The following is a 24,246-nucleotide window of genomic DNA, read 5'->3' as shown; positions in this document are numbered from 1 at the left end:
AAATCCTGCGCTCACGCTGTCACGTCCTTGGGACGCAGCCTGCAATCCTCAAGGTCAAAGGGCACAGGGTCTGTTCTCTCGGTTTTGTAAATACTCATGCTCACTGTCACAGAGGAGGGACTAGTGGGTTAAACTTTCCTCGGGGAGAAGAGAGAGGAAGCAAACTACCATCTGCTGAATATTTGACGTGAGCCAGAGGTGTCGGTATGTATTACAGCATTTCATCCTCGTAAGAACAACTTCTCCGAGCAAAGCGCCACCCCCATTACAGACGAAGGGATGGAGGCCCCCGTCCCCGTTCTGAGAAGCATCCTTACCAGCCTCAGCCAGAGAGGAAGGAAGAACTCTCGGGGGACCCACAGAGGCTGCCTTTATTTCAACAATGACTGAAGTTGAAATAAAAGCATACAAATTTCAATTCTAGCCAACGAGATGTAAAGAAAGGCTGAAAACATTTAAGTATAATCAAACAATAAACCATTTGGTGAAAGATTAATAAAGCTATTGGGGAAAAGTGGTAACTTAAGACACTCTGCTGTGATAAACGGACTTATAAATGTTTACTCTCAAGGGGAAAGTTCTGGGCCTCTTAATAACGCAGACTTCCAAGAGAGGGAAAAGCATGTTAAGTGGAATGATCAAGGAATGGGGTAATACACTTCAATGACTTTTTTTTCCTGGTTAAAGAGAAAAAAAGTTTCCACTTTCATAATAGAAAAGGCTTTTTAAACTGTACCAGAAGTATGCCCATTCCAGTAGAGAGTCCTAAATATACTGAAACCGCCTTGTAACCAAGTACTATCATGAAACAACCAAATCTTCACAGGACAGCCGCAGAGCTGAGGGCCACGTGTGCAGCACAGTCGCGCGGTTGTGCTGACCGCACGGACGACGTTACAACCTTTCACACAAAGCCCTCCGTCTTCAGAGGGCTGCCACGCACATCATCTTCTAAGGGCACCCGAGAGCGGAAAGGCTCCTGAGCGCCCACGAAAGGCGTTTTCCCTCTGGGGAAGGGGTGACACTAAGTTACAGGTAAGAACTGTGTTAGCATTTCCCCCCTGCTTTTTAATAAGAATATTCTCAAGAAAACAAAATGCTCACATAGTCCTGGGTAGGGGGACCCCCAGACTCTCATCCTACAGTGACCTCCTCCTGATGCCTACCTCTTCCTCACAGGGACGGGGGAGCAGGCACCCGTGACTGAGACTCGTTTCCAGGTGGGGCGGGCCGAGCCCCGTGTGTGCACCTCCACTCCTGAGAAGGGGCAGGCATGAGGCCAGAGAGAGCGCGCCCCCGGGCACCTGACCACCACCGTGGCTACTTTTCACAGGGCGCTTCCTCTTGCTGGACCCGGAGGGTACAGAAGCGACCCTCCCGACACGTGGCCTGGTCTCCGCTCCTCCCACCTTCAGTGCCGGCCGCCTGTTCCTACCCCCAGCGCAGCGGCAGAGGCCGAGGCCTGGCTGCACCTCAGCGGCTGAGAGTGCCGTGCTAAATTCAGAGCCTCCGCGCTCTCATCTGTCACGGAGCAGGTCACATTTCTGTGCGGCCAATGTTCTCTTCCAGCATAATAGGAACACAGAAGCCTCTGTTCCTGAAGACGGCCCATGATGTGGGGGCATCCCCGGCCCGTCTCCTGTGGGGAGGGATGGACTCAGGCGTGTCCATGGCAGCAGGAGAGTAAGGCAACCGGATGACTGACACTCCAGGGGCGTCCCCGCCTCACCTCTACCTTCTGCACGCAGGGCTGAGCTAAGGACACAGCCTGCTCCTTCTGCACTCCCCTCTAAACCACGGGGAAGTCGGGAAAGCGTGCTCCCGCCAGCGTCCCCCTCCTGCGTGTCCCTAACATGACAAGGGCTCCGAGACTCTCTTTACAGCTTAAAGGTCTACAGTTTGTAAGATGAGGAGCAAAGGAGAAATTGATTTCCTATTTTCCGAGGCCATTATAGCTGCAAAAGGAAAATCCCTGTCTCAGAGGTCTGATTCTTTCCAGAGGAGACTTGTTGCCATTCTCTCTTTCAAGCATCATCGCTTCTTCACAGCTCTGCCGTCCAGCACTTTCCGGAAAGTTTTTGCACATTGCAAAGCTCAGTGCCCTTTTTCCTACACTGAGCTCTCCCAGAGGGCGTGCTCTGGCTCAGTTTCCCAAGTTTGTTTTGGAAGACAAGCAGCGCTCAATCCAAAATTTCAACATGGGAGCAACTGATAAAGAGTTCTGGGAAGTTCAAAGCTGGAGCTGCAGCAATGTTTCCGTGATACCTGTTTTGCACTGCGATGGCAACCTATTGGTCTGCTCAGGAACTAAGCTGTGGTTCGAAAGGTTTGGGATAAAGGATTTTCAAACCTCAAAAACATGAGAATCCGCAGACAGGGAAGTGGTAACTTGAAAAACCGTCCCAGATATGGTAATAAATTGAGACAGTCTCCCCCGAAACTTCTTTAAAATAAGCTGGAATCTGTATCACTCCAGTCTCCCTGTTTACCAGATATACAACTACTTTTAAAAATAATTTAAATGCATTTCCTGGAATGAAATTATAGTAAGTTATGGGCTGTGCCTGAGCTACAGTGCAACTATCAACATGACAACACATAATTTAATCTGCTGATTCAGCGGTTTATTTTTCTTTTTATTAATATGATAATTCTACGGGGTTGACTACAAGGTGATGGTCCTCTCATAAAACTAAGGTAAAAGAAACTACAAAAAGGTCGATTAACCTAATAAATGACGATAACAAACACACTCTCACACAAGGACGAGTGGCTGAAGGAGACAGAGTGACTTGCCTTTAGACAGAGGGTGGCTGCAAAGGGCGCCTCATTAAAATTAGCTAAGAGGAAACTGAACTGAAAAGGGTGGAGTTCCAGGGGTCCGTGCTGTGAGATGGATGAGCCCCTCTGGGTGCTGAAGCAGCCCGAGTCCGGGGTGGAGCCCAGATCTGCCTCCTCCACGGCTGCTCAGCCCTAAATCTGGGGAAGGTGGGGCTCATCTGGGGGAAAGGGCACACGGAGGCTGGTGCAGCATGCATGTGCGTGTGGACGACCTCAGGAACGGGGTGGGCAGGAGGCCGACGGCAGGGGTACTACGAGTTCCCAGACCAGCCCTGGCGAGTCGGGGCTTGGCACTCTGGATCTAGGGATCCACACCACGGGGGCTCATGTTTCGGCAGGGGTCTTACTGAGTCTGCACCCCCAAGGGGAGGACACAGCACGGAGCTGTGTCATAGGAGGCTGGCGCAGGAAAGGGGGCCCAGGACGGGTTAGAACAAGGCAGAGCAGGGACGGGGGCGGGCGTCCAGGCTGCACAGGCCCGGTCTCCGCCTGGGCTCCGGAGCCCCCACTGGGGAGTCCCCGGCTCTCCTGGCCCAGATGCTGCGGCGGACCTCGGGGAGCGGCAGGGCGGCAGCGGAAGGCAAATGAGAAACAGAGCTTTGGTCCTGAGAAGCACACACACAGCCCACTGACTTCCTTCCAGGCTAGGAAAGTCAAGCAAGGATGCGACTGATCAGAACCAGGGGGCGCACTGTCTTTTCAATCCCAGAGCAGCTCTGGCCCCTGACGAATGTAACATAGATACATGTCCAGGAGAGACCACAGCTCACCATCCCGGCATCAGATCCTGGAACAGATCCACCGGACCAATGAATCTACTTCTGCTCTCTCTGGCACATTTTTGTAAGTGTTTTCACATTTTTATAATTTTTTACCCCCCAAAAGTACAGTTTCACCAACAAACGAAGGTGGTGATGACTGTGACTGATTACCAAACGGCAGGTGTTCTTTCTAACCCATGGTTTGCAATTTTCTGCAGCAAAGACAAAAAAGGAGTGTAATAAGCTCAAATATCCTAAGTTAATTCTTTTAAATTTAAGTTATAGGTTTAGGATAGCAAAAACAGAAAAAAACCTCTTCATTTATTTTCTGGCATCTTACGACTAGTCAGCCAGCCGCTGTGCTTACTTCAGTGGCACATGCGACCTTAGTGGAGCTCTAATGAGCTGACATCATCCTATGCGCACTGCATGTGCTAATTCCCACAGTCCATTCCCACTGAATCCCCACAACGCTCCCATCGGTACAGACATCACTGCCTTTTACAGATGGAGTAACCAAGACACAGAGAGGTCAGTTAACCTGCCAGGGTCACACAGCGAGGAGTGCATGCCGCTCAGAGATTATCACAGGATGCCGCCAGCTCTGAAAACACAAACTCAGAAACACCCTTCAGCCAGGACATTCCCCAGGTCGCTGCAAGCCTTCACAACGCTTTCACAAACACTGCACTTGAGTGCAAGTTCTAAGTGAGGTTTTACCATGCCACTTTGGTGAAGTACAGAAAAATCAAAGAGATTTCTGAAAAGTTCTGCAGAATTGAAACTAGAATTCAGTCCCCAACAATTAGTCCTCTCCTGTAAATCGAGATGACTCACACAATAAAATCAGCACAAAATAAAAAATTAGCACAAAATAAAAAATTTCTGCTTTAGAAGAAAAATACTCATAAACAGTAATTTACATAGATGAGAATCTCAGGGTAATATCAATGGTTGGTCTAGAAAAAATTCAATATAATTTTTAACAACACATGCATGCTAAGTTGCTTCAGTCATGTCAGACTCTGAAACCCCATGGACTGCAGCCCACCAGGCTCCTCTGTCCATGGGATTCTCCAGGCAAGAATACTGGGGTGGGTTGCCACGCCCTCCTCCAGGGGATCTTCCTGACCCTGGAATCAAACCCACGTCTCTTATATCTCCTGTAGTGGCAGGTGGGTTCTTTACCACTAGCTCCACCTTATAAAAATCAATAAAAAGTGATTTCAGGCTCACCAAATAGAGTGGACTATGCTAGTTGGATGGCTCAAATAGTTTAACATCGAAAATGTTTTACTACGGGAAATTATTTTGAAAGAGGGTAAAGCTTGAAAGAGTGCTTTTTTCTAATATACAAAGTGACATATATTTTTTCTAATATACAAAAAACTGTATCAATTATTTCTTATGGCCTCTAAGCCTCACAGCCTATGTTCAAACCTTGGCACTGACTTTGATCCTAAGCAAGCTTCCTCATCTGCAAAATGGGGTGGTAACTGTACAAACCTTACAGGTCAGAGCACATGAAGATAAACAAAGATCTCTGAGGAACAGAAGGACGATGTATAAACCAGCTGAAACTGACAGTACTGCTAAAAAACACTCCGCCCAACAACAGCAAGAACACACGCTCTTCTCAACAACACGAGACGTTCTCCAGGATAGACCATGTGCTCAGCCATAAACCTAGCCTCAATAAATTAAAGGAAAAAAAAATTGAAATCATGGAAAGCTTTCTTCAATTAACAATGCAATGAAGTTCAAATTTAGTAATAGAAAGAAAGTTGTAAATATGTGAAATCAAACATACTCCTAAATAACCAATGGAAAAATCACAGAAAAATTAGAAAATACTTTGAGATGAATGAAAAGGAAAATACAACATACAAAAATTTATGGAATGTTATGAAAGCTATGTTTAAAGAAATATTTACAGCTGTAAATGCCTGTCATAAAAACATTCTCAAATAGTCTTCTACCTGAAACACTAGAAGGAGATGAGCAAGCTAAACTTAGAGCAAACAGGAGGGAAACAGTCATGCTTGGAGTGGAAAATTTAAAAAATAGAGAACAGAAAAGCAACAGAGGAAAATAAATCAATAAACTGAAAAGTTGCTTCTTTTAACGCTAAGTCGCTTCACTACTGCCGACTCACTGCAGCCCACTGACCGCAGCCCGCCGGGCTCCTCCGTCCATGGGACTCACCAGGCAACCCACTGACCGCAGCCCGCCGGGCTCCTCCGTCCATGGGACTCTCCAGGCAGCCCGCTGACCGCAGCCCGCCGGGCTCCTCCGTCCATGGGACTCTCCAGGCAAGAACGCCTGAGCGGACTGCCACGCCCTCCTCCAGGGGGTCTTCCCGACCCAGGGATGGAAGGTCTTTTACGTCTGTGCGTTGGCAGTCGGGTTCTTTACCACCAGCGCCACCTGGGAAACCCGTTTCTTTGAAGAGACGACCAATAAAATTGTTAAATGTTCAGCTAGATTGACTAAGGAAAAAAACTGAAAAGACTCAAATTACTAACATCAGGAAGGAAAGAGGAGACATTACTGACCTTACAGAATAAGGAGGACTGCAAGGGGACACTAAGGACAACCGTATGCCAACCAACCAGATAACTTCCATGAGACGGCTAAACTCCTACAAAAGACGCAACTACGGAAACTGACTCCAAGAAGAAACAGAAAATGTGATGAGACCCATCACAAGCAAAGAACCTGGATTAGTCCTTTAAAAAAGCTCGGATGGCTTTGCTGATGAATTCTACCACATATTTAAATGAAAGGAATTAATATCAACTCTTTACGAACTCTTCCAAAACAGAGGAGGACGACAGAATATTTCACACCTCACTCTATGTGGCTTGTAATTACCTCAAAGAAATGCAAGCAACCCGGAATATCCAAAACAATCTAGGGAGAGAACTAACTAAGTTCAGAGAGTCACATCTCCCAATTTCCAAACGCACCCAAAGCCACAGTAATCAATGCCATGTTAGGCCTTGGGATAGACACACAGACCAATGGAAGAGATCTGGCAGCACAGACAGAAATCCTTACGTTTATGGGTAACTGAATATTGATAAGGGTGCTAAGACAATTCAGTGGAGAAAGAAAAGGTTTTAAACAAACAGTACAAAAGGCTGAACCTGGATTCCTTCCTTACACTCTACACAAATGTCAACTTAAAATGAGGTGTAGACGTAAATGTGAAAACATTAAAATTACGGCCTCATGGGGCTGCACTTCATACCTGGTGGGGTGGCTGTCATAAAGAAGACTGACAGTAACCAGTGTGGGCAAGGGTGTGTAAGACTGCAGTCCTCACACACTGCTGGTGGGAGTGCAAAATGATGCAGCTCCTCTGGGAAACAGCGTGGCTATTTCCCAAAACGTTAAACATGACCCCGCAATTCCCCTCCTCAGTGGCTACCCAAGGGAAACAGAAACACATGTCCACACATAACCTGTACAAGAATGTTCACAGCAGCATTACTTGTAAGGGCCAAAAAACAAAACCACTCAAATGTCTGCTGACTGATGAAGAGGTGAATAAAATGTGGTATGGCCCTACAATGGATTGTTACATGACAAGAAAAAAGATGCTACAACGTTGATGAATGTTTGTTTAAAGTGTTAAAGCTAAGTGAGAGAAGTTGGTTAGGAAAGCCTGCACATTCCATGAGAAGTCCACAGAAGGCGAATGCACAGGGGAAGAGTGATGAGAGTCTTTCTAGGGCTCGAGGGTGGAAAGTAAGGAGAAGCCACTGTGAGTGGCTGTGGGCTTCCTTCTGGGACAATGGAAGTGCCCTCAAATGGGGTAGGAGAAAGCAAGGAAACTGCCTAAGAAGGTAATACTTCCAGGATTAGATTTTGATACTTTTGATACAGAAGAACAAAGAATTTTTTTTTTAAGCAGGAGGAATCAAAGAGAGCAAGCAAAACAAAACAAATGGCACACAGAAGGCAAAATGATACTAACAGGCTAATGTAGAAGCAAAAAGCTAAAGCTAAAAATTATTGCTGTTTAGTCTCTAAGTCATGTCTGACTTCTTTGAGACCCCATGGACTGTAGCCTGGCCGGCTCCTCTGTCCATGGGATTTCCCAGGCAAGAATACTGGGGTGGGTTGCTATTTCCTTCTCCAGGGGATCTTCCTGACCCAGGGATCGACCCTATGTCTCCTGCATGGCAGGCAGATTCTTTACCACTGAGCCACTTGGGAAGCCCAGAAGCTAAAAAATTAAAAAAAACATTCTTAGGAGATGAGGGGCAAAAAGAATAGGAAATTACGTATATATATATAAAAAGGTAACACCCTTCACGGAGAAGGCAATGGCACCCCACTCCAGTACTCTTGCCTGGAAAATCCCATGGATGGAGGAGCCTGGTAGGCTGCAGTCCATGGGGTAGCTAAGAGTCGGATACGACTGAGCGACTTCACTTTCACTTTTCACTTTCATGCATTGGAGAAGGAAATGGCAACCCATTCCAGTGTTCTTGCCTGGAGAATCCCAGGGACGGGGGAGCCTGGTGGGCTGCCGTCTATGGGGTCGCACAGAGTCAGACACGACTGAAGCGACTTAGGAGCAGCAGCAGCAACACCCTTCATCAAAATCCTTTAATATACTGATACATTCCACAGCATCATACTCTATCCTGCTTTGAGGAATTCAGACTGAGACATCCATAGGATTCAAATTATTGCGTTACTCAGAAATGCAAATAACAATAATAAGTAACATTGGTTGCCTGCCAACCATGTGCTGAACTCATTATCTTCTAATCCCCATCCTAGTCCAACGAAGTGAATACTATCAAAAATTTCAATTTAAAAAGGAGCAAAGTCAGGTACCAAGGTTATGCAATTTGCTCAAGGATGGAAAACTTGTAAGTAGCAGAGGTGAGATTTGAAATCAGGACCTAATTCCAAAAATCCATAAATTTACCACTATACCAGTGTGTATACCACTATACCAGTACACCATCAGGGGATCATAATTTTACGTAGAATAAATGGGACCATCTCATTTGAGTATTTATATATGATAAAATACCAATTTAACAACTATGCAAACTTTTCTTTTGAAATACACATGTAAAAAAAAGTTAGCCAACTTTTTAAAAGAAATCAATATAATACTTAAAATGGAATATGGAAAAATAAAAACAGCCTGATTTTTTGAGAAGGTGAAATTTGGGTCCCTTTAAAATGTTTTCCTAGATTTCCAAGGTTCCTAAAATATTTGTGTAAAAAAAGAAGACAAGTTTGTTTTGACCCCTAAATCCTAAGTCCTCTTTCTATTAAGTATATTTTCCATTGGTTCCTCCCACAACATTTTTAATATGCCCACCACTGAGCTTTCTCCCACTTCAGAGCAAGCCTCCTTCTCCCTCAGGAAGTAAATTCCTGACATTTATCAGATTTTTTCCTTCATTTTATCCTATCTTATCCTGAAGCTCTCCAGCCCACTTAACTATTTATTCGATGCTCCAGAAATGTTTGGCCCTGCAGGGAATCTGTAGGCATATGCAAATAGTTTTGAAAAGGCAAGGGTTACTATGCTAATCCTCTAGGGTTTCTCTGCGTCTGATAAGCTGCCCACCTCCGTATCTCAGCAAAGAAACTCCGACTGGCCAAGGGTCACCCTGAAGATTCCCCCATCAGCCACAGACCAAGCCTAGGTATCGCTGGCTCCCGGGAGCCACACCTCTGACACACTGGAGACTGTACAGGCAGGCAGACAAAACCAGCGCTGGCTTCTCCACACAGGACCGGACCTCCTCTTGCCTTTGGGCAAGACGGCTGGAAGGCCACTCTGCTTTCGGTCAAGCCCCTGCGGGCTCCAGGCTGCGGATGCAGGCCGCCCGCACCCACCTGTGCATGTTCCCGTTGGTGGTGAAGGACTGCCCGCACACGGTGCACTTGTAGGGCCTCTCCCCGGAGTGCACCAGCATGTGCCGGTCCAGGGAGCTGGCCGAGCTCAGCGACTTCCCGCAGATGCTGCACGAGTGGTCGGCCCCGCCCGTGTCCGTGTTGTGCTGCGGAAAGCAAGGGTCACAACGTCACTGAGGGGGCGGGCCAAGACTCGGCAATCGGGAGGTGTAAGTTCAGAGCTTCACAAATACATGCACATATAAACACACACACACACACACGTGTGTATTAAAACGCCAGCAATGCTTCTTGGCTGTTTTTTTGTTTCATTTTAAATGTCTTCCCGAATATCAAAATCCATCGGGACCAGAGACAAATCTTTGGTTCGCTCTTCCGTTTCCGTGTTCCAGTAATGACGAGCACTTCTTCCGCCAGGCTCAAAATGAAGGTGGGGTCTTTGCAGGTCTTTTTCAGAGGCACATATAGATGAACTGACCACAAAAACTAACATGAGCAGGAAGACTCAACTATGAGGCAAACGTGAAGGACGGACCTCACATGAGTTCTTCTATTTGATGACTCAGTCTAGCTGTCAGAGAAAGAGAACTGAAACCTGCCCGGCTTAGAGTTCCGGCCTCTGAAATATGTTACGAAGGAACATCTCTGTCCGAACCCAAGTTACTAAACGATGCTATTATTCAGCACCACGTTATGATTTGACTACTGTCAGTCCTTCACCATTCTAGAGTCAGTACTATCTCATGAACCATCCACAGCAGGCAAGGGAGAAGGACAAATCTCCTAATAAAGAAGAAGAGCCAAAAGAGATCCCAAATCAAGGGAACTCCCTGCTGCATGATGTAGTTTACAGCAGCGCAGATAATCGGGATCTACATCTACAATCTCTGTGCTGTGAGGAGGTCTGGTTCACGTATGATGAAAAGTCTGTTATTTGTGATCGGTTAGCTAGATGTTTGCTAAATTCTGAAAAGGCGTTCTGTGTGACCTGGGACTCTGTCACACTAACATGGACACACGAAAACTGTTTCATAACCGCTCCTCTCAATTCTTAGGATGTTACATTTAAATTAAACAGCCACAGTTCATCCATTAAGCTAAAAAGTCACCTCTCCTCTTAACGAAGAGCTATGTGAAACAAAAACACAGGAGCGGCAACTGACCTGGCGAATGTGCATGGTTAGCTGGTGCTGGGTGGTGCAGACCTTCTCGCACAGGGGGCAGTTGTAGGAAGACTTCTCCTCTTTCGTCTCCTGAAAAGAGAGGATAAAAGCATCCGCTGCAACCCACAGTGAACCGGTGCCTCCCATGTGTGTTACACACACCTGTGTCTCATGAGCTGCGGCAACAGAGCGGCTGAGAGCATGGGCTCTGGAGCCTGGCTGGGTGTGAGCTTGTCTGCCCTCCATTTCCTTGGTTATAAAATGGGGAAAACCATAGCATCCACGGTGTCACGCTACGATAAGGAGTAAGTCAAAGAGCTCACAGAGGGCACGAGCACAGTGCTCGGTTCAGGGGTGAGTGCTCGATAAACGGCAGTGTTCTCGTTAGACACCACTTAGTGAATCATCGGGGACAGTGAAAAATTAAGCGTCAAGTCACAGCTGAGCTAGAAAAGGACTGTACTCCTCCCCAAGTCTGACCCAGGCTCCAGTCACTTGTTTCTGCCTGGTCTTGAGCCCCCAAGATACATGACAGGGAATGGAGTTCTCATGACAAAACCCACCTTCCTGAGGGTGGAAGGCCCCAGTGCCCACCTGGGTGCCCAGTGGGGAACCAGTGGGATACTTTACGGCTGGAGCACCTGCCTACCACTGCTCATAAATGGTAACGAAGCGTGAGGAAGGGAGGGAGCCAGCTTTGGGGCTGGACCCTCAGGCATTTTCAACAGCCCGCTTTTTACTTGCACTCATTCAACTGAATTTCTGTTCCTTGTGAATAATACCAATTATTAAACAGTTACTATGCACACGTGAAATGGTGGTTTTTTTTCACACAACCATTAGAAATGGCCACTGTTACAGATCCCCTTTTCGGGATGAGGAAACGGGTACACAGAGGCAAGTAACCCGCCCCAAACCAGAGCCAGGATTAACACTCAGGCCAGCTGCTCAGAGCCCATGCCCTAACCACTAGGCGACACAAGTCTGACCCAGAAAGGATTGACCCCAAGGCACAGAAAGCAAACACCCTTGTGGCTGGCTCATGAGAGATGATGATGATAAAATAAAAGCCACCCTGAAAACCAGAGACAGATGGCCCCGTGCACCATGTGGGGTGGAGTGGACGCACGAGGGGGTCTCGTCCTCGGCTCCCATGGGAGGCCCCTCTCGGTCCTCAGAGGTGAACAAGCCCCATGGTAGGTAACGCACGCCTTCTCTCCTTGGGTCTGAGAAATAAGTATGCTACACATCTTCACTCTCTTATTAAAAAAAAATCACAGATGTGTATTTTAAGGAAGTATATTAACCCAGAGACAATTAAAAAACAAACAAACAAAAAACCCCAGCCCTGCAGCCTCACTCGGTCATTATCCGCCTCTACCCCTCCCAGAGGCAGAAGGTGTGTGCCCGCCGGGAGGCAGGTGTTCTCTGGTCAGGATGCAGCTGCCAAGAACCACCCGACAGAAAGCACCAGCAACAGGCTGAGGGCCCTCGCCTGGCACTGCGGGATGCCTCAGGGCTGGCCTAGACTCGGTCTCTGGGGTGTTTTTGTTAAATTATTAGATTAGCAACAATGTGTATTAAAAAGCAATTCTGGGGGCTTCTTCCCTGGGAGTCTGACTCCACACTCCCAGCACAGGGGCCTGCGTGCGATCCTTGGTCCGGGAACTAGACCCCATGTGCTACAATGAAGATAAAAGGTCTCTCTCATGCCACAACTAAGACCCAGCACACCCAAACAGGCAAATGTGTTTGTAAGCAGTTTGTTTTTTGGTTCCACTGTGTGGCACGCAGAACTTCCCTCACCAGGGTCGAACCTGTGCTCCCTGCAGTGGAAGCGTGGAGTCTGAATCCCTGGACCAGCAGGGAAGATCAAAAAGAATTTTTTTTTTTTAAAGAGATTCACTGGAGGACGTAAATAAATGTAAAAAGCCAGGCCCTCCAAGCAGCCAGCCTCTTGAGGATGAAAATTCCTTAAAAAAAAAAAAAAAAAATCACCCTGTGAGCCCCATGAGGCAGACACCAGAGGCGCCGCGTGGCCCCTGGGACTAAAGGGATTGACTCCGGGCTCTGCCAGGAACTGGAGCCCGGTCCCTTCTGGAGGTGGGCAGCGGCGTGCTGCGGCCCTCAGCACGGAGTCATGGCATCCACGATGATCCGGGAGGGGGATCTCCAGACTCCGATGCGATTTTAAAGACAAAGCAGGCAGAAGAGGAAGCACCGCGACGCTGGCTGAGCCCTGCTGGAGAGGCCCGAGCCCAGAGGCTGCGGCTGTGCTGGTAGGGGGAGCTTGCTTCCCGAGCGGACAGATAAAATTAGCAGCTGATGTGATAACTAACCATTCCATAATGAAACAATCTGGCACCCTTGCTGGCTTCCGGCGGTGGCTAATCTGCCCTGGAACTCTGCTCCTCAGGGCGCCCTCCAGCCCTCCCGTCCAGCCCGGTAGGGACCACGCTGCGTTTTTCTAACGCGCTATCCTCCCCATCCTGCCTCTCGCCCAGACCTCCTTTCAAAAGCCTAAGCTGGTGCCCTGAGGAGCCCCAGAGAACACAGGAGGCGGGTGACGAATGGCCCAGGCGCCCCTGTGGAGTCCCCTGCACGTCCCACGTGCGGACAGAAGGCCGCGGGTCCCTCCACGGCTCTACCTATTCTCTGAATCCCTGGGACGGGACCGAGCCTGGACTCGGGCTGGCTCTGCCTCTGCTGGGTTGTGCTGGGCTCTCTCAGAAAGAGCTGGCACCCGGCACACAGTGCCTGGCTGGAAGGAATGAGGGGTGAACACTGTGAAATGGGGGGATGGATGGATGGACGGACGGATAGACGGATGGACGGACAGTCATGTGAGACTGGAAATAAACCTTTTCTTCCCAGAGCTAGCGCTCCTTCTTGGCTCAGGCCACAGTCAAACAGGCTGAGAATTTTCTCAGGTACCCACAGGAAGAGAGGCACGCGGAGAAAAGGAAAAAAAGAGAGAAAAAGTATCAATGCCCCCACCCGACAGCATCATTTAACTCCGAGTCTTCAGCCTTGAGGACGAGGTGGAGAAACAGACCCGCCTCTGTCGCTGGAGGGATGTGAGGCCGGGACTTTTTCTGGAGGGCACTCTGTACCAGGGCCGTGACTCATGCTGGACTTCTACCAGTGTATAGGGGACCATCATGCTGGGCTGGAAGGACCGTGCTCAGACAATTCTGCATAAGCACAGTCACTTTGGGATTATTAATAAAAAAGAAAACTAACTCACAAAAGCCCAACAGGTTTACTTTCCTGCCCAACCCCGGTCTCCAGACAGTCAGAAGGCTGCCTTCTCCCAAGGGTGTGGTGGGACTCCACCGAGTCAGGGAAGCCAAGCAAAGGACGTTCACACCATGTGGACGCAGAGCAGAGAGGGGAACAGCCACCTCACTCCTCGGGCACTGTCGAGCACACTGCTGCAGGACAGCAACACTTTCTCAAGTGCGCCATGGGGACATTAAGACTCATCTCATTTCCCAAGGGAGGAAACACAGCCTTTCATAACATCGCTGCCGTCCTATGCCCCTGCCCCCTGCGATGATCTCTGAAAACTCAAAAGGAACACACGGCATCCCGAGGGGGATCCTCAGGCACCCAGTTGCGTGCCTTGTCAAGGCTGGAAAGCTGGAGAGCAGTCCAGCAGAGCGAGGACTCATTGGCTACCTGTGCTGCAGACACTTAAAAAATCAAGGAGGAGGCATCGTAAAACCAATTAACCAGCTGTGTGAGTGAAGAAAGGAACCACGTCACAGGAGAGGAGCAAGTTGAGCTCTCTGCCTTGCCTGTACCATGACGAGAGCGTGTGTGTGTGAAAGTCGCTCAGTCGTGTCCAGCCCTTTGCGTCCCTATGGACTGTAGCTCACCAAGTTCCTCTGTTTCTGGGATTTCCCAGGGAAGAATACTGGAGTGGGTTGCCATTCCCTTCTCCAGGAGATCTTCCTGACCCAGGGATCAAACCCGGGTGTCCTGGGTCTTTACTGTCTGAGTTAAGAAAGCTTGGGTTCAAATCAAGTCACAAGGTCACAGGGCGGGGCGGGGGGGGGGGGGGGTGTGGGCGGTGCCGGTAGGGGTGCTCTCATCAACACTGACACTTCAGCACAGAAAACCTTCTCTGCGAATGGAAACCGACCTAAGTTACAATTAGCACCTGAAAAGGGATCATGGCCTCTGGGTGCATCTGTGCCATTCAGACCACGTCCAGGGTTCTGGCTCAGGGAGCTGGGGCACTAGGGGACATCCCTCCCTCGGTGCTCTCACAGAAGCCACCGCAGGCGCACAGACGCTTACCTGGTTCCTTCGGCCGATCCGATTTGGTCCCGGAGGCTTCGTGGGGGACTTGACGCTCTGGGGGCTCCCGCCATTCTCGGCGACCTTCCCCACACTCATGACTGCTGACATCATGGTGTTGATGGAAGACAAGTCTGAACCCTCCAGGCCAATGGGCGAGCTTGACGTCATTGGGGCAAGGGTTTAAGCTTCTAGAAAGCCTCGGCCACAGAACTGAAAGTGAGAAACTGCTGATGTGATCGCTGGGAAGTTGAGGCGACAGGCAGGCAGGTGGCAGGGGCCACGGCTACCACCGCTGCAGCCAGGTTAAACCCTCCCCTTCAGTTCAGCCGACGCGCGTGCCCACGTGACTGAAGCTTCCATCTCAACCAAGCGCTGTCACACCGAACTGACTGCCTTGCTTCCTTTCTGAGTATGGGCCACCGACGAGGTGACCCAAGGCAGGTCCTCTTCCTTTGCTAATCTTTCACGAGGCAGAGTGGGAAAGGCTCCAACAGTTAATAAGGCCGGGAGGGCCCATCTGGCCAGCGGCCTCCTAACAGCCTACTCACTACTGTGCGTGTGTTCTAGACCCAACAACGAAAGGTGAGAAACCTTGGCTCTCACCTAACTCCAGGCCGAAATACCCGATTTTAATGGGGGAGTCCAAACTGTAAGACAACTGAGAAGCCACACCACCACCCAACGTTACAACCAAATTTCAAATCAGCATAAAAAAGGCTGTTCTTAAAACATATGAAGATGTAATGTACCTTCCCCCAGAAAATGGAAGGAAGGAAAACCCAGCCTGCACTGGCGATTACCTCCATTCTCCGCCCCAGCTGATGCACTACGAGCGCGTCATCTGCTGCGGGGGTTGGGCGCACGCGGACGAGGCAGCGAGGCTGGGGGGCTCCTGTTTCTCTTCTCTTCGTATCTCTCGTCGACACTGGAAGGGAAGCAAGGGCAGAAAGGTTCAGAAGGAAAAACAGAAACCACGTTTGCTGTAATCTCAGACTGCTGCACTCACCAGACTACAGGGAACCATACGGGAGATGTCTGAGTCTTCTTTTTCTTCCAAAACCACATTCTGTGGTTGTTTTTCACTCTTAACTGATGTTCCCTACAGAGCCATCACCCTCACTCCCAACAGCCAAAACGATTCTGTGGTATTTTATTTTCTGAAGCTCACATTTGTCCACATACAGCGAACTTTCTTTAACACTCTACCCTTGTTCCCCACAAGGAGTCTCAGACTCCCTCTTGACCCGTGTCCCGCCTCCTAAAACTGACCAAAGATAAGGCAGGGAAGGAATCCGCTAAATACTTAGCGTCTAGGAGGGAACAGGTCAGACCTTAAAAAAACCTGGTAATATGGAAGGATGACTGCAGGGAACACTACAGCCCCCGGACAATCCAGCTTTACTTCTCCAGGCCTCTTCTAGCCATGCTTCTTCCACACAAGTACTATTGGCTATAGGAAGTTAAGTCTCCAAGTAACCCATTTCCTTTATTTTATCTGGGAAGACTTTCTCTGGCCACGTACCCTGTTACCCTCCGGTGTGCCTTAAGTTCTGCACGTCCACACTGCCTCAGTGATCATGCGCATTATCTCAGGAGCAAAGTGAATACTCAGGAGCCCCCCTGGAGAGGACATGACTGCCTGTGGTTCCCCTTCCGCCTCTAGGAGAAGTGACCCAGGTAGGGTGTGACAAACGGGGACTCCCAGAACAGCCGTGAACATGTCTGGCAGCAGAGCAGGAAAGGCTGGGGACACAGCCATCTGATGGCTTCACACAACTGATGGGCCATCAGCTGACAAGCCCCAAGCTAAAACCTTACCCAAGAGCCTCAAAGAGAACCTCAGCAGTAACACTCTCCTTGTCAAGAGACAAAATCTGCCTTCCTTGTTAGTAGACACTTTGAAGAACATGTGTGTGTGCGTGCTAAGTTGCTTCGGTCGTGTCTGACTCTTTCCGATCCCATGGACTGTAGCGCCCCAGGCTCCTCTGTCCATGGGATCCTCCAGGCAAGAATACTGGAGTGGGTTGTCGTGCCCTCCTCCACGGATCTTCCTGACCCAGGGATGGAAGCCGCGTCTCTTGTGTCTCCTGCATTGGCAGGCGGGTTCTTTACCACCAGCGCCACCTGGGAAGCCCCAGACATTTTGAAGATATGAACCAATGGTTTTCCAAATGGTAAGTAAAAGGACTAACTGCCAAACACACAACTGTTGAGCCCACTGACCCAGCCTCACCCTTGCACCTTCCACATGAAAAGAGCAAAAGGAAACCTCGGTCCCAAATTAAAACAAACAAAAAAAACAAGACAAGCCCCTCAACCCTAAAGCTGTTTTCTTTCCATGAAGCTTCTCCCATATGGAAGACCATTTAAACTTATTAAAAACTGTGCTTCCCATTCTGACTGTCTATGAAAGTTCATTTGGGAAATTCCTCTCTAGGAAAAAACATTCAACACGGGTACACACACAGAAGTATACATGGACATACCTCATTTTCTTTCTTTAAAGGATTTCTAACGAAAGTATCCTCAGTTCCCTAGAACTGTAATCCAGTCAGTGAACAATTATTTCCTTGATTCATGTAAGGGGCACCTTCTATATTAAACCCTCTCATTCTTTTAAATATATATCGCCCAGAGGTTTGTTTTTTAAAATACTTATTTACTTGGCTGTGCTGGGTCTGAGTTGCAGCACGTGGGATCTAATTCCCCGACCAGGGATCAAACTCAGGTCCCTTGCATTGTAAGTGTGAAGTCTCAGCCACTGGACCACCAGGGAAGTCCCCCTATCCCCACCATAGTTTTAATATACATCAAATCATAAATGACTAGAAATCTTTATTGTAATTATATTATGTCAGTAAAAATTATCTCAACCTTTCTACCATTTATAGTGAGATAGTTTCAATGATCTTGTTTTTGTCTTATTACGGCACTTAGAGAAGAAAATGTGGTAGAGTTTTTCAGACTAGGACTAGATTTAAGCAAGCACCTTTCAGATGAACATAAAATTAGAAGTTACAAACAACATGGTCTACTTCTCTCACTGAGAAGGGAAAGAAAACGGGACAGAAGGGAAACAGTCAACAAGAAAATCAACGCAAATATATTCACCAAGAAGAGGTAAAGTGCTAGTAAGAATTTCTGTCACAATCACTAAGATGGCAAAGAAACCTCCCCTGCAGACCATGTAAATGCCCGAAGGACAGAAAACCCAGCAACAGTCACAACCGCTCACCAATCTACGGGCTGAAAGCTGCAAGTGCTTACATCCCAACTGGAAAATGAGAAAAGTCAGGCAAATTTGCTGTTTCCCACTTTGTCTGGACAGGAAGACATTTGCTAAATTTACTTCCTCCTTTGGGATAAAGTGTGAAGTGTGACCCTGCCCAGTGATGACGCCGAGATCACCGACATTTACTTCCTTTTCCTAGTTCAAATGTAAGTAAACAGTAGTGGAGACTCTTCTCATCTCTGATCAGAAAGTACAATTAACAAAATGAAACTCCTAGTTACACTGTTTGAAAAGAAAACAGTCAGTGGACTCATCCTAGGCAGCCCTTTCAGAAGGACCCATGCCAGCCTGCATAGAAAATCTTTTCTGAGATTTTCCCCCGGGTGTGAGCTTGTGTCTTATGTGTGACTTCTCCTTCTGGGAGGATGGAACAGGAAGAATGGAAGGGACCTGGTGTAAAACAATGTAGCTCATTGTTCCCAGTTAGAAAAAACAAATCCACCTTAATATTAAGGTGCATTTATCCACTCATTTAACCAGAAGCCAGCGGCTAGGATTAGTCAGTCCTCCCTGCCCACGCCTGACCCTGGCCCACACTAGAGCAATGACCCAACTGGCCAACCTACACCTTCTGATTCTCAATCTCAGGGGATGAAAGGAAGGATTAACAGTCTCAGGTCCATTTACAAAGCACATTTTTCTTTATAAATATTTACAGTCCTAATATTTTCAGTCTCTGCTCCCTGACACCTATCTATACATCTGCTCTATTACTGTAAATAAAAATAATAATAATAGTCATAATGAACAAAATAAAAATCACTGACCCCATTCTAGTATCATCTCCTTTATCTGGGACCAGAGAGGACTGGAAACCCAGATGAGATTCCCAAGTCACAGACGTGAGAGGAAATCCCTTTTGACAAGGCCAAGTGGACAGGACTGGTGTTCTAGTTTTAAACTCAGAGTCCAAATCTGGGGGTGGCAAAGGAGAAGCAGGGAACAGGGGTGCCTGCAGCGTGGCCTCCTGTAAGCCAGGGCCCCGACACCCTTTCCAAGACTTCTCATCCCACGCCCCAGGCCACTAGCCCAGGGAAAACCCGCAGTCCACCGTGAAAGCTTGTTTGTGGTTTTGCATCAAAGCCTCAAGGACCCCAAGCAGAGGGTGGACCACTCCAAGGGGATGTGGGGACATGAAGGAAGACAACACTCAAAGTTACTGTGACTCAAGGAACGTCAATCAAGTTAGACTGACCTGTCTTATTTGTCTTCTCAAGCGGGCCCTCCGTGCTGACAGGGCGAAGCGTGGGCAGGGTCACGCCTCAAAGCCACCGCCTCTGGAGCAGAGTGCAGCAACCTACAGAAACGAGAAGCAGAGGCGTGAGGAGGGGGTCCACACCGGACAGGGTCCTGGCCCTGCATCATGTTCTGCACTTGCACCAATGGGAGCCACCAGCTAAGGACCATGGCGTTCCCCCTCCTCCCCGTGTTTCTAAGCAAGCTTCCAGCAATGAGGTCAACTCCACGTGAGCAAGAGCGACTGGAATCAAGCATGAGCTGGAGAGAAGGAGCCCCTAAAGCACATCCCAACAACATCCCAGGCACAGCACGTGGGAATGGCGCCAAGGGGAGCTCTGGGCGCCTCGCTGGCGTGCCGGCAGAAGGCGAGGATGGATGGCCAGTTTCAAGGTGGAGAAGAAACGACAGCAAGCACTCAGTGCTGTCAGAAACAGGAGGAGAAAGAAGAGAACTGAAAGGAAAACACGGAACTAAACAGCCACTTAACGTAAAGGAGTGACGATTACACCTTTTCCTGAGTGATGGAGAAAGTGTCCTAAAGTGTATCTTTCCTTTTCTGTAAGGGACACACAGAAAACTCAAATTAAACACACCCTTTGAGGGTCTGAGAAAGTCAGCTCAGGGGGCGCCACCAGGGGTCTCGGATCCCTGATCTGGGAGAAAGCTGTGTCTGGCCCTCTGGAAATTTAGAGAAACCTGGAACGTAACCTTTCCCAGAGCCACCCAGCCAGCACGTTCTGCCTCTGAAGAGGGCAAAACTGGGCAAAGGAGGGAAGTGGCAGCCACGCGAACAAGCGCTGGAGAAACGTTCGCTCGATACGCTTCTATCAAACCCTGCGGAGCGCCTGCAGAAAAGCTGCCCGGCACGACACACGCCCCGGTTATCACCCTGAATCTCACTCGCGTTGTCCGCACGGTTACTAAGCACCTAAGGCGGGCAGGCTCCCGCTGGACCGGTCTGCGGTGGGTCAGAAGCAGATGCTCAATGATTTCTGACACCACAACAGCTTCTCTCTACACATCACTGCTTCAGGGCTCCATCGTTTTCTTTGTGCCTTTCTCTTTTGAAAAGGTCTTCAGATTTTGAACAAAGTGTCAAAGAAACAAGGAGTAACAGGGACAGCCCCTGAAAGACCAGAGACCTCCCCCCGGCCCTGGTAAACTCGGAGGAACCCTTATTACTACTCCAGTAATTGTCTCTGTGTTTCTTGTGAGCAAGACCCTCCTTGAGGAGCTGATGAAAATTATGGACCCTTCTACACATACAAGGATATACGCCCATACCCAACGTTTTCCTTCAGCATCAAAAGGATCAGGGACCCCAGAAACTCATCCTGAATAAGCAGGATAAGAATCTTGGTTTTACTTGATATATATGAATTAAGACCATTTTATTAAAATTCCCATGAGGTTTCAGAAACAAACCAGATTATTCCCACCCATCTAAATTTAAAGATGCCTAAAGGTGAAATTACAAACTGTTAAAAAAAAAAAGTAAGCAAAGTTTCCCTATATTGTTACTCATTTTTATTAATGGCAAATATTATCAGGAAGAAAATCTGGAGAAGAATAGCTCTGTGGTTTTTTCCCCCTGAAACTGCCAAGATTTCCAATTGTAATTTGAACTATAGTTTTTCACATAATGAATAAAAACATACGTCAGAGAGACAAGTCTCTGGAGTTGAAACTGTCCAGAATATAACTAAGATTCCCATTAAAATGTGGACCCTCTCCCTCCCCTCACTTAAAAATGATACTTTAAAAGTCCACCAAGTAACCTCTTCCATCCACTCAGGGGAACCAACGAGAGGAGAGGCCAACCTCACAGACTTGACCCTGGAAGTCCCTGCCTCTGATCTTGGATGTAAACGATCTGAATATCAAGAACGTAGTGTGATTAAGCTACCAAGAGTCACTGCCCTGTTTGTTTTGGGTTCCACCAGGCCTAAGGGACTCACACAACTCAAGAGAGTGGAAAAGTACAGGACAGTCTTTGGAAGGAAATTCAAGATACCTTCTACTATCACCACGGCCTCAAAAAAAGGGGAGGAGGGGAAGACACACCAGGAGAGAGGGTACCTAGAGACAGGAATCCAGGAAGCTGGAGGTGGGTCTCCGGCTCTGGGGAAGGAGCCTGCATTTCCGGATCGCATTCCCCGCCCCCCCCCCCCCCCCCCCCCCCCCGGCTCTGCCCAGATCAGACCCCAGGGAGGCAGGGTGGCGTGGAGCGGGCAGAGGTCCACGCTGGGGCTGCGGGGAGGCGGCCCCAGCCGCCTGAGGAGATAAGGGACCCTGCTATGCTCAGCCAGAAAGAGGAGATTAAGGACCCTGTCTCCAGGTCCAAAGAGATAGCACAGGAAAAGATGAGAGATGAAAGGGAAGACGGTCCAGAAGCAAGGCTCCCAGCCTGCGCAAGCCCGCAGGCTTCTTGACGTGACATCTACAATCTGTCCTGAGGCCCCCAGGAGAGATGGGGGAGGCTTGCATGCCAAGGATGACAGCGGGAGCCCGAGACCAGGCGGGGAGCTTTACTGCAGCGGCCAGGTCGCCGCTCCTCCAGATACCGGGGATGGCCGACCCCCTGGTGGGAATAGCCGGTGCGGGCTGACGTGGGATGGAACACGGATGGGCTAAATGAGCGGGAGTTCAGAGGAGTTCAGATACTAAAGTGCTCTGGGCTACGATGGGGCTTAACCAGCAGCAAGGACATCTCTCTCAGGATGGGCTGACGCAGGAAGTCTTGGCTAGGCTGGGATGAAACCCAACCAGGCAAGCTGTGCACCAAGGCTGTGCCTGTAGAGCTCGGGGCAGAACCGTCTCCTCTAACCAGGACAGCTTCGCGCGTGCTCTGAAGGCGGACAGCTGCGCTGCCGGCTCCGAGTTCCAGGAAGTTGATGTGTTTCTTGGCTGAGGGCTCGGTGTGTGCCTTGGGTAGGGCGGCAACCCGTGCACGGCCCCTCCCCCTCGCCGGCCTGGGCTTGGGTCAAATGCAGCAAACGGAGCCGCGGAGCGTCACGTAGAGCCTCGGAGTGGACCGGCGCACGCCTGGTGCGGAAGGGCACCGCGAGTCGCTTCAGCCAGTCCTGCATCCTCCTGGGGTGGGGGTGGGAGGGCTCATGGGGAGGCGAGCAGAAGCACCCTGTGGCACAGGCCACGATCTAGAGAGCAGAGCTGGAGGTGAGGGGACGCGGCCTGCCCCCTCTCCACCCCCCACCCCAGCTGTCTCCTGAGCTCTGCCCCCACGACGCGTCTCCCTCTAATGGAGGGCTGCGACCCGCCCTCACAGCTCCCCATGCTCTGCCCGCTTCCCTCCGGGTCTTCCTGCCCACTGGGCCCCACTCTGCTCAGTTTCCTCCCTCAACCCCATCTTCAGGGGCCGCTACCACCGCAAGCCTCCCTGATCCCCAGCGATGAAAGATTCTCGGCTCCAAACTCGACCCCCACACCACCAAGAGACTAGAACGGGGGCTTATGATAAGAGCGGCGAACAGTCTCTGAACACGCGAACATTCTTCTCTGAACACTGCTCGCCACACGCTGAGCACATCATCTCATTTAACCTCTTAACAGCAGCCCCGTGAGGCTGAGTCCTACCGGGCAGCCCCCCAAGACCATGGTGGAACAGCAAAGCGAACCCAGACTCTCCACCCTGCTCAGCGTCTCTTGGCCACACTCCCGATGCCTGGCGCAGGCCTGAGAGCCCAGATGCGCTCCTGTAGTCACATTCTCGGGCTTCTAACAACTGTCTCTGAGTCATTCCTGCCCCTCCAGGCGGCTCAGCGCCCGACCTCCCACTTCCGCCCTTGTAGGCAAGAAAAAGGCACCCTGGGCTCCCACCTTCGTCCTTGGCAGGAGCAGGCGTGGACCCGCACCCCACCCTGCTGCGCACTGGGGTCCACAGTCTGCACCCTGCTTCTCCGAGCAGGCGACTGGAAGGATGCCACTAGGCTCCTGAAACCCCGACAGCCCAACCCTGCCCGGGAGGCTGAGTCCCACTGATCCAACCACCAAGAGCTCACGCGTGGAGGAAGTGCTGGGGGGCAGGAGACGGTGAGCCCAGACAGCAGTGAGAACCGCACAGATCAAACCAGCACCAGCACCCCGGGGAGGAAACCGCAGAGTCTCCTCCAGCCACTGAGCTCCTGACCCTCCCTCCAGCACAGCCACCCCAGAGGCTTCCCGTCCACAGCAGCATCACAGACCTTGCTTGGAAATGCAGATGCTCAATTCATGTGAGTCGATCACCACCCTGTCCACCTTAAATCCACACAACGCTGGGTCAACTGCATCTCAGTTAAACTGAGAGAAAGAAGGCAGGCAGGTTCCCAGGCCTGGACACTGCCCTGGACCCTGTGTACTGGCTCCCAGGGGTTCAGTCCAGCTTTGAGAACCAGTGCTTCACACAGATTCTAGAAGAAAGGCGAGGGATCACCCTGAAAAACGTTCTTTCTATGATGACCTGGAGGAAGGCCCTGGTTTATCATACTCCTGGGAGCAAAACTCACGGCTCTGGAGCAGAGACACAGACCCCGGTTCTAACTTTAGCTTTATTTACCACAAAGAAATAATTTGGGGGGCTTCCCTGGTGGCTCAGACGGTAAAGAATCTGCCTGCAATGCAGGAGACCTGGGTTCGATCTCTGAGTTGAGAAGGTTCCCCCTAAAGAGAAGGTCAACCCACTCCAGTATTCTTTCCTGAAGAATCCCTTGGACAGAGAAGCCTGGCAGGCAACAGTCCGTGGGGTCGC

General features: G+C 49.7%; 1 protein-coding gene across 3 annotated transcripts in view; it reads right to left on the bottom strand.

The window, feature by feature from the left end:
- The window catches only part of RREB1 (ras responsive element binding protein 1), a 119,471-nt gene that overhangs the window by 39,255 nt on the left and 55,970 nt on the right, over nucleotides 1-24,246 (bottom strand). For all 3 annotated transcript variants that reach the window (XM_055570530.1, XM_055570532.1, XM_055570529.1), the window contains 5 exons: nucleotides 19,456-19,557; nucleotides 15,769-15,893; nucleotides 14,966-15,178; nucleotides 10,661-10,750; nucleotides 9,480-9,643 (listed from right to left, as the gene is read on the bottom strand). In XM_055570530.1, coding sequence (XP_055426505.1) covers nucleotides 9,480-9,643; nucleotides 10,661-10,750; nucleotides 14,966-15,136 — 425 coding nt within the window. In that variant the 5' untranslated portion in view covers nucleotides 15,137-15,178; nucleotides 15,769-15,893; nucleotides 19,456-19,557. The remainder of the gene's footprint in view (nucleotides 1-9,479; nucleotides 9,644-10,660; nucleotides 10,751-14,965; nucleotides 15,179-15,768; nucleotides 15,894-19,455; nucleotides 19,558-24,246) is intronic.

Source organism: Bubalus kerabau, chromosome 3, assembly GCF_029407905.1.
Source record: "Bubalus kerabau isolate K-KA32 ecotype Philippines breed swamp buffalo chromosome 3, PCC_UOA_SB_1v2, whole genome shotgun sequence".
Lineage (NCBI taxonomy): Eukaryota > Metazoa > Chordata > Mammalia > Artiodactyla > Bovidae > Bubalus > Bubalus kerabau.
Note: the sequence above shows the minus strand (reverse complement) of the source record. Positions and strands in the feature narration are given on the sequence as shown.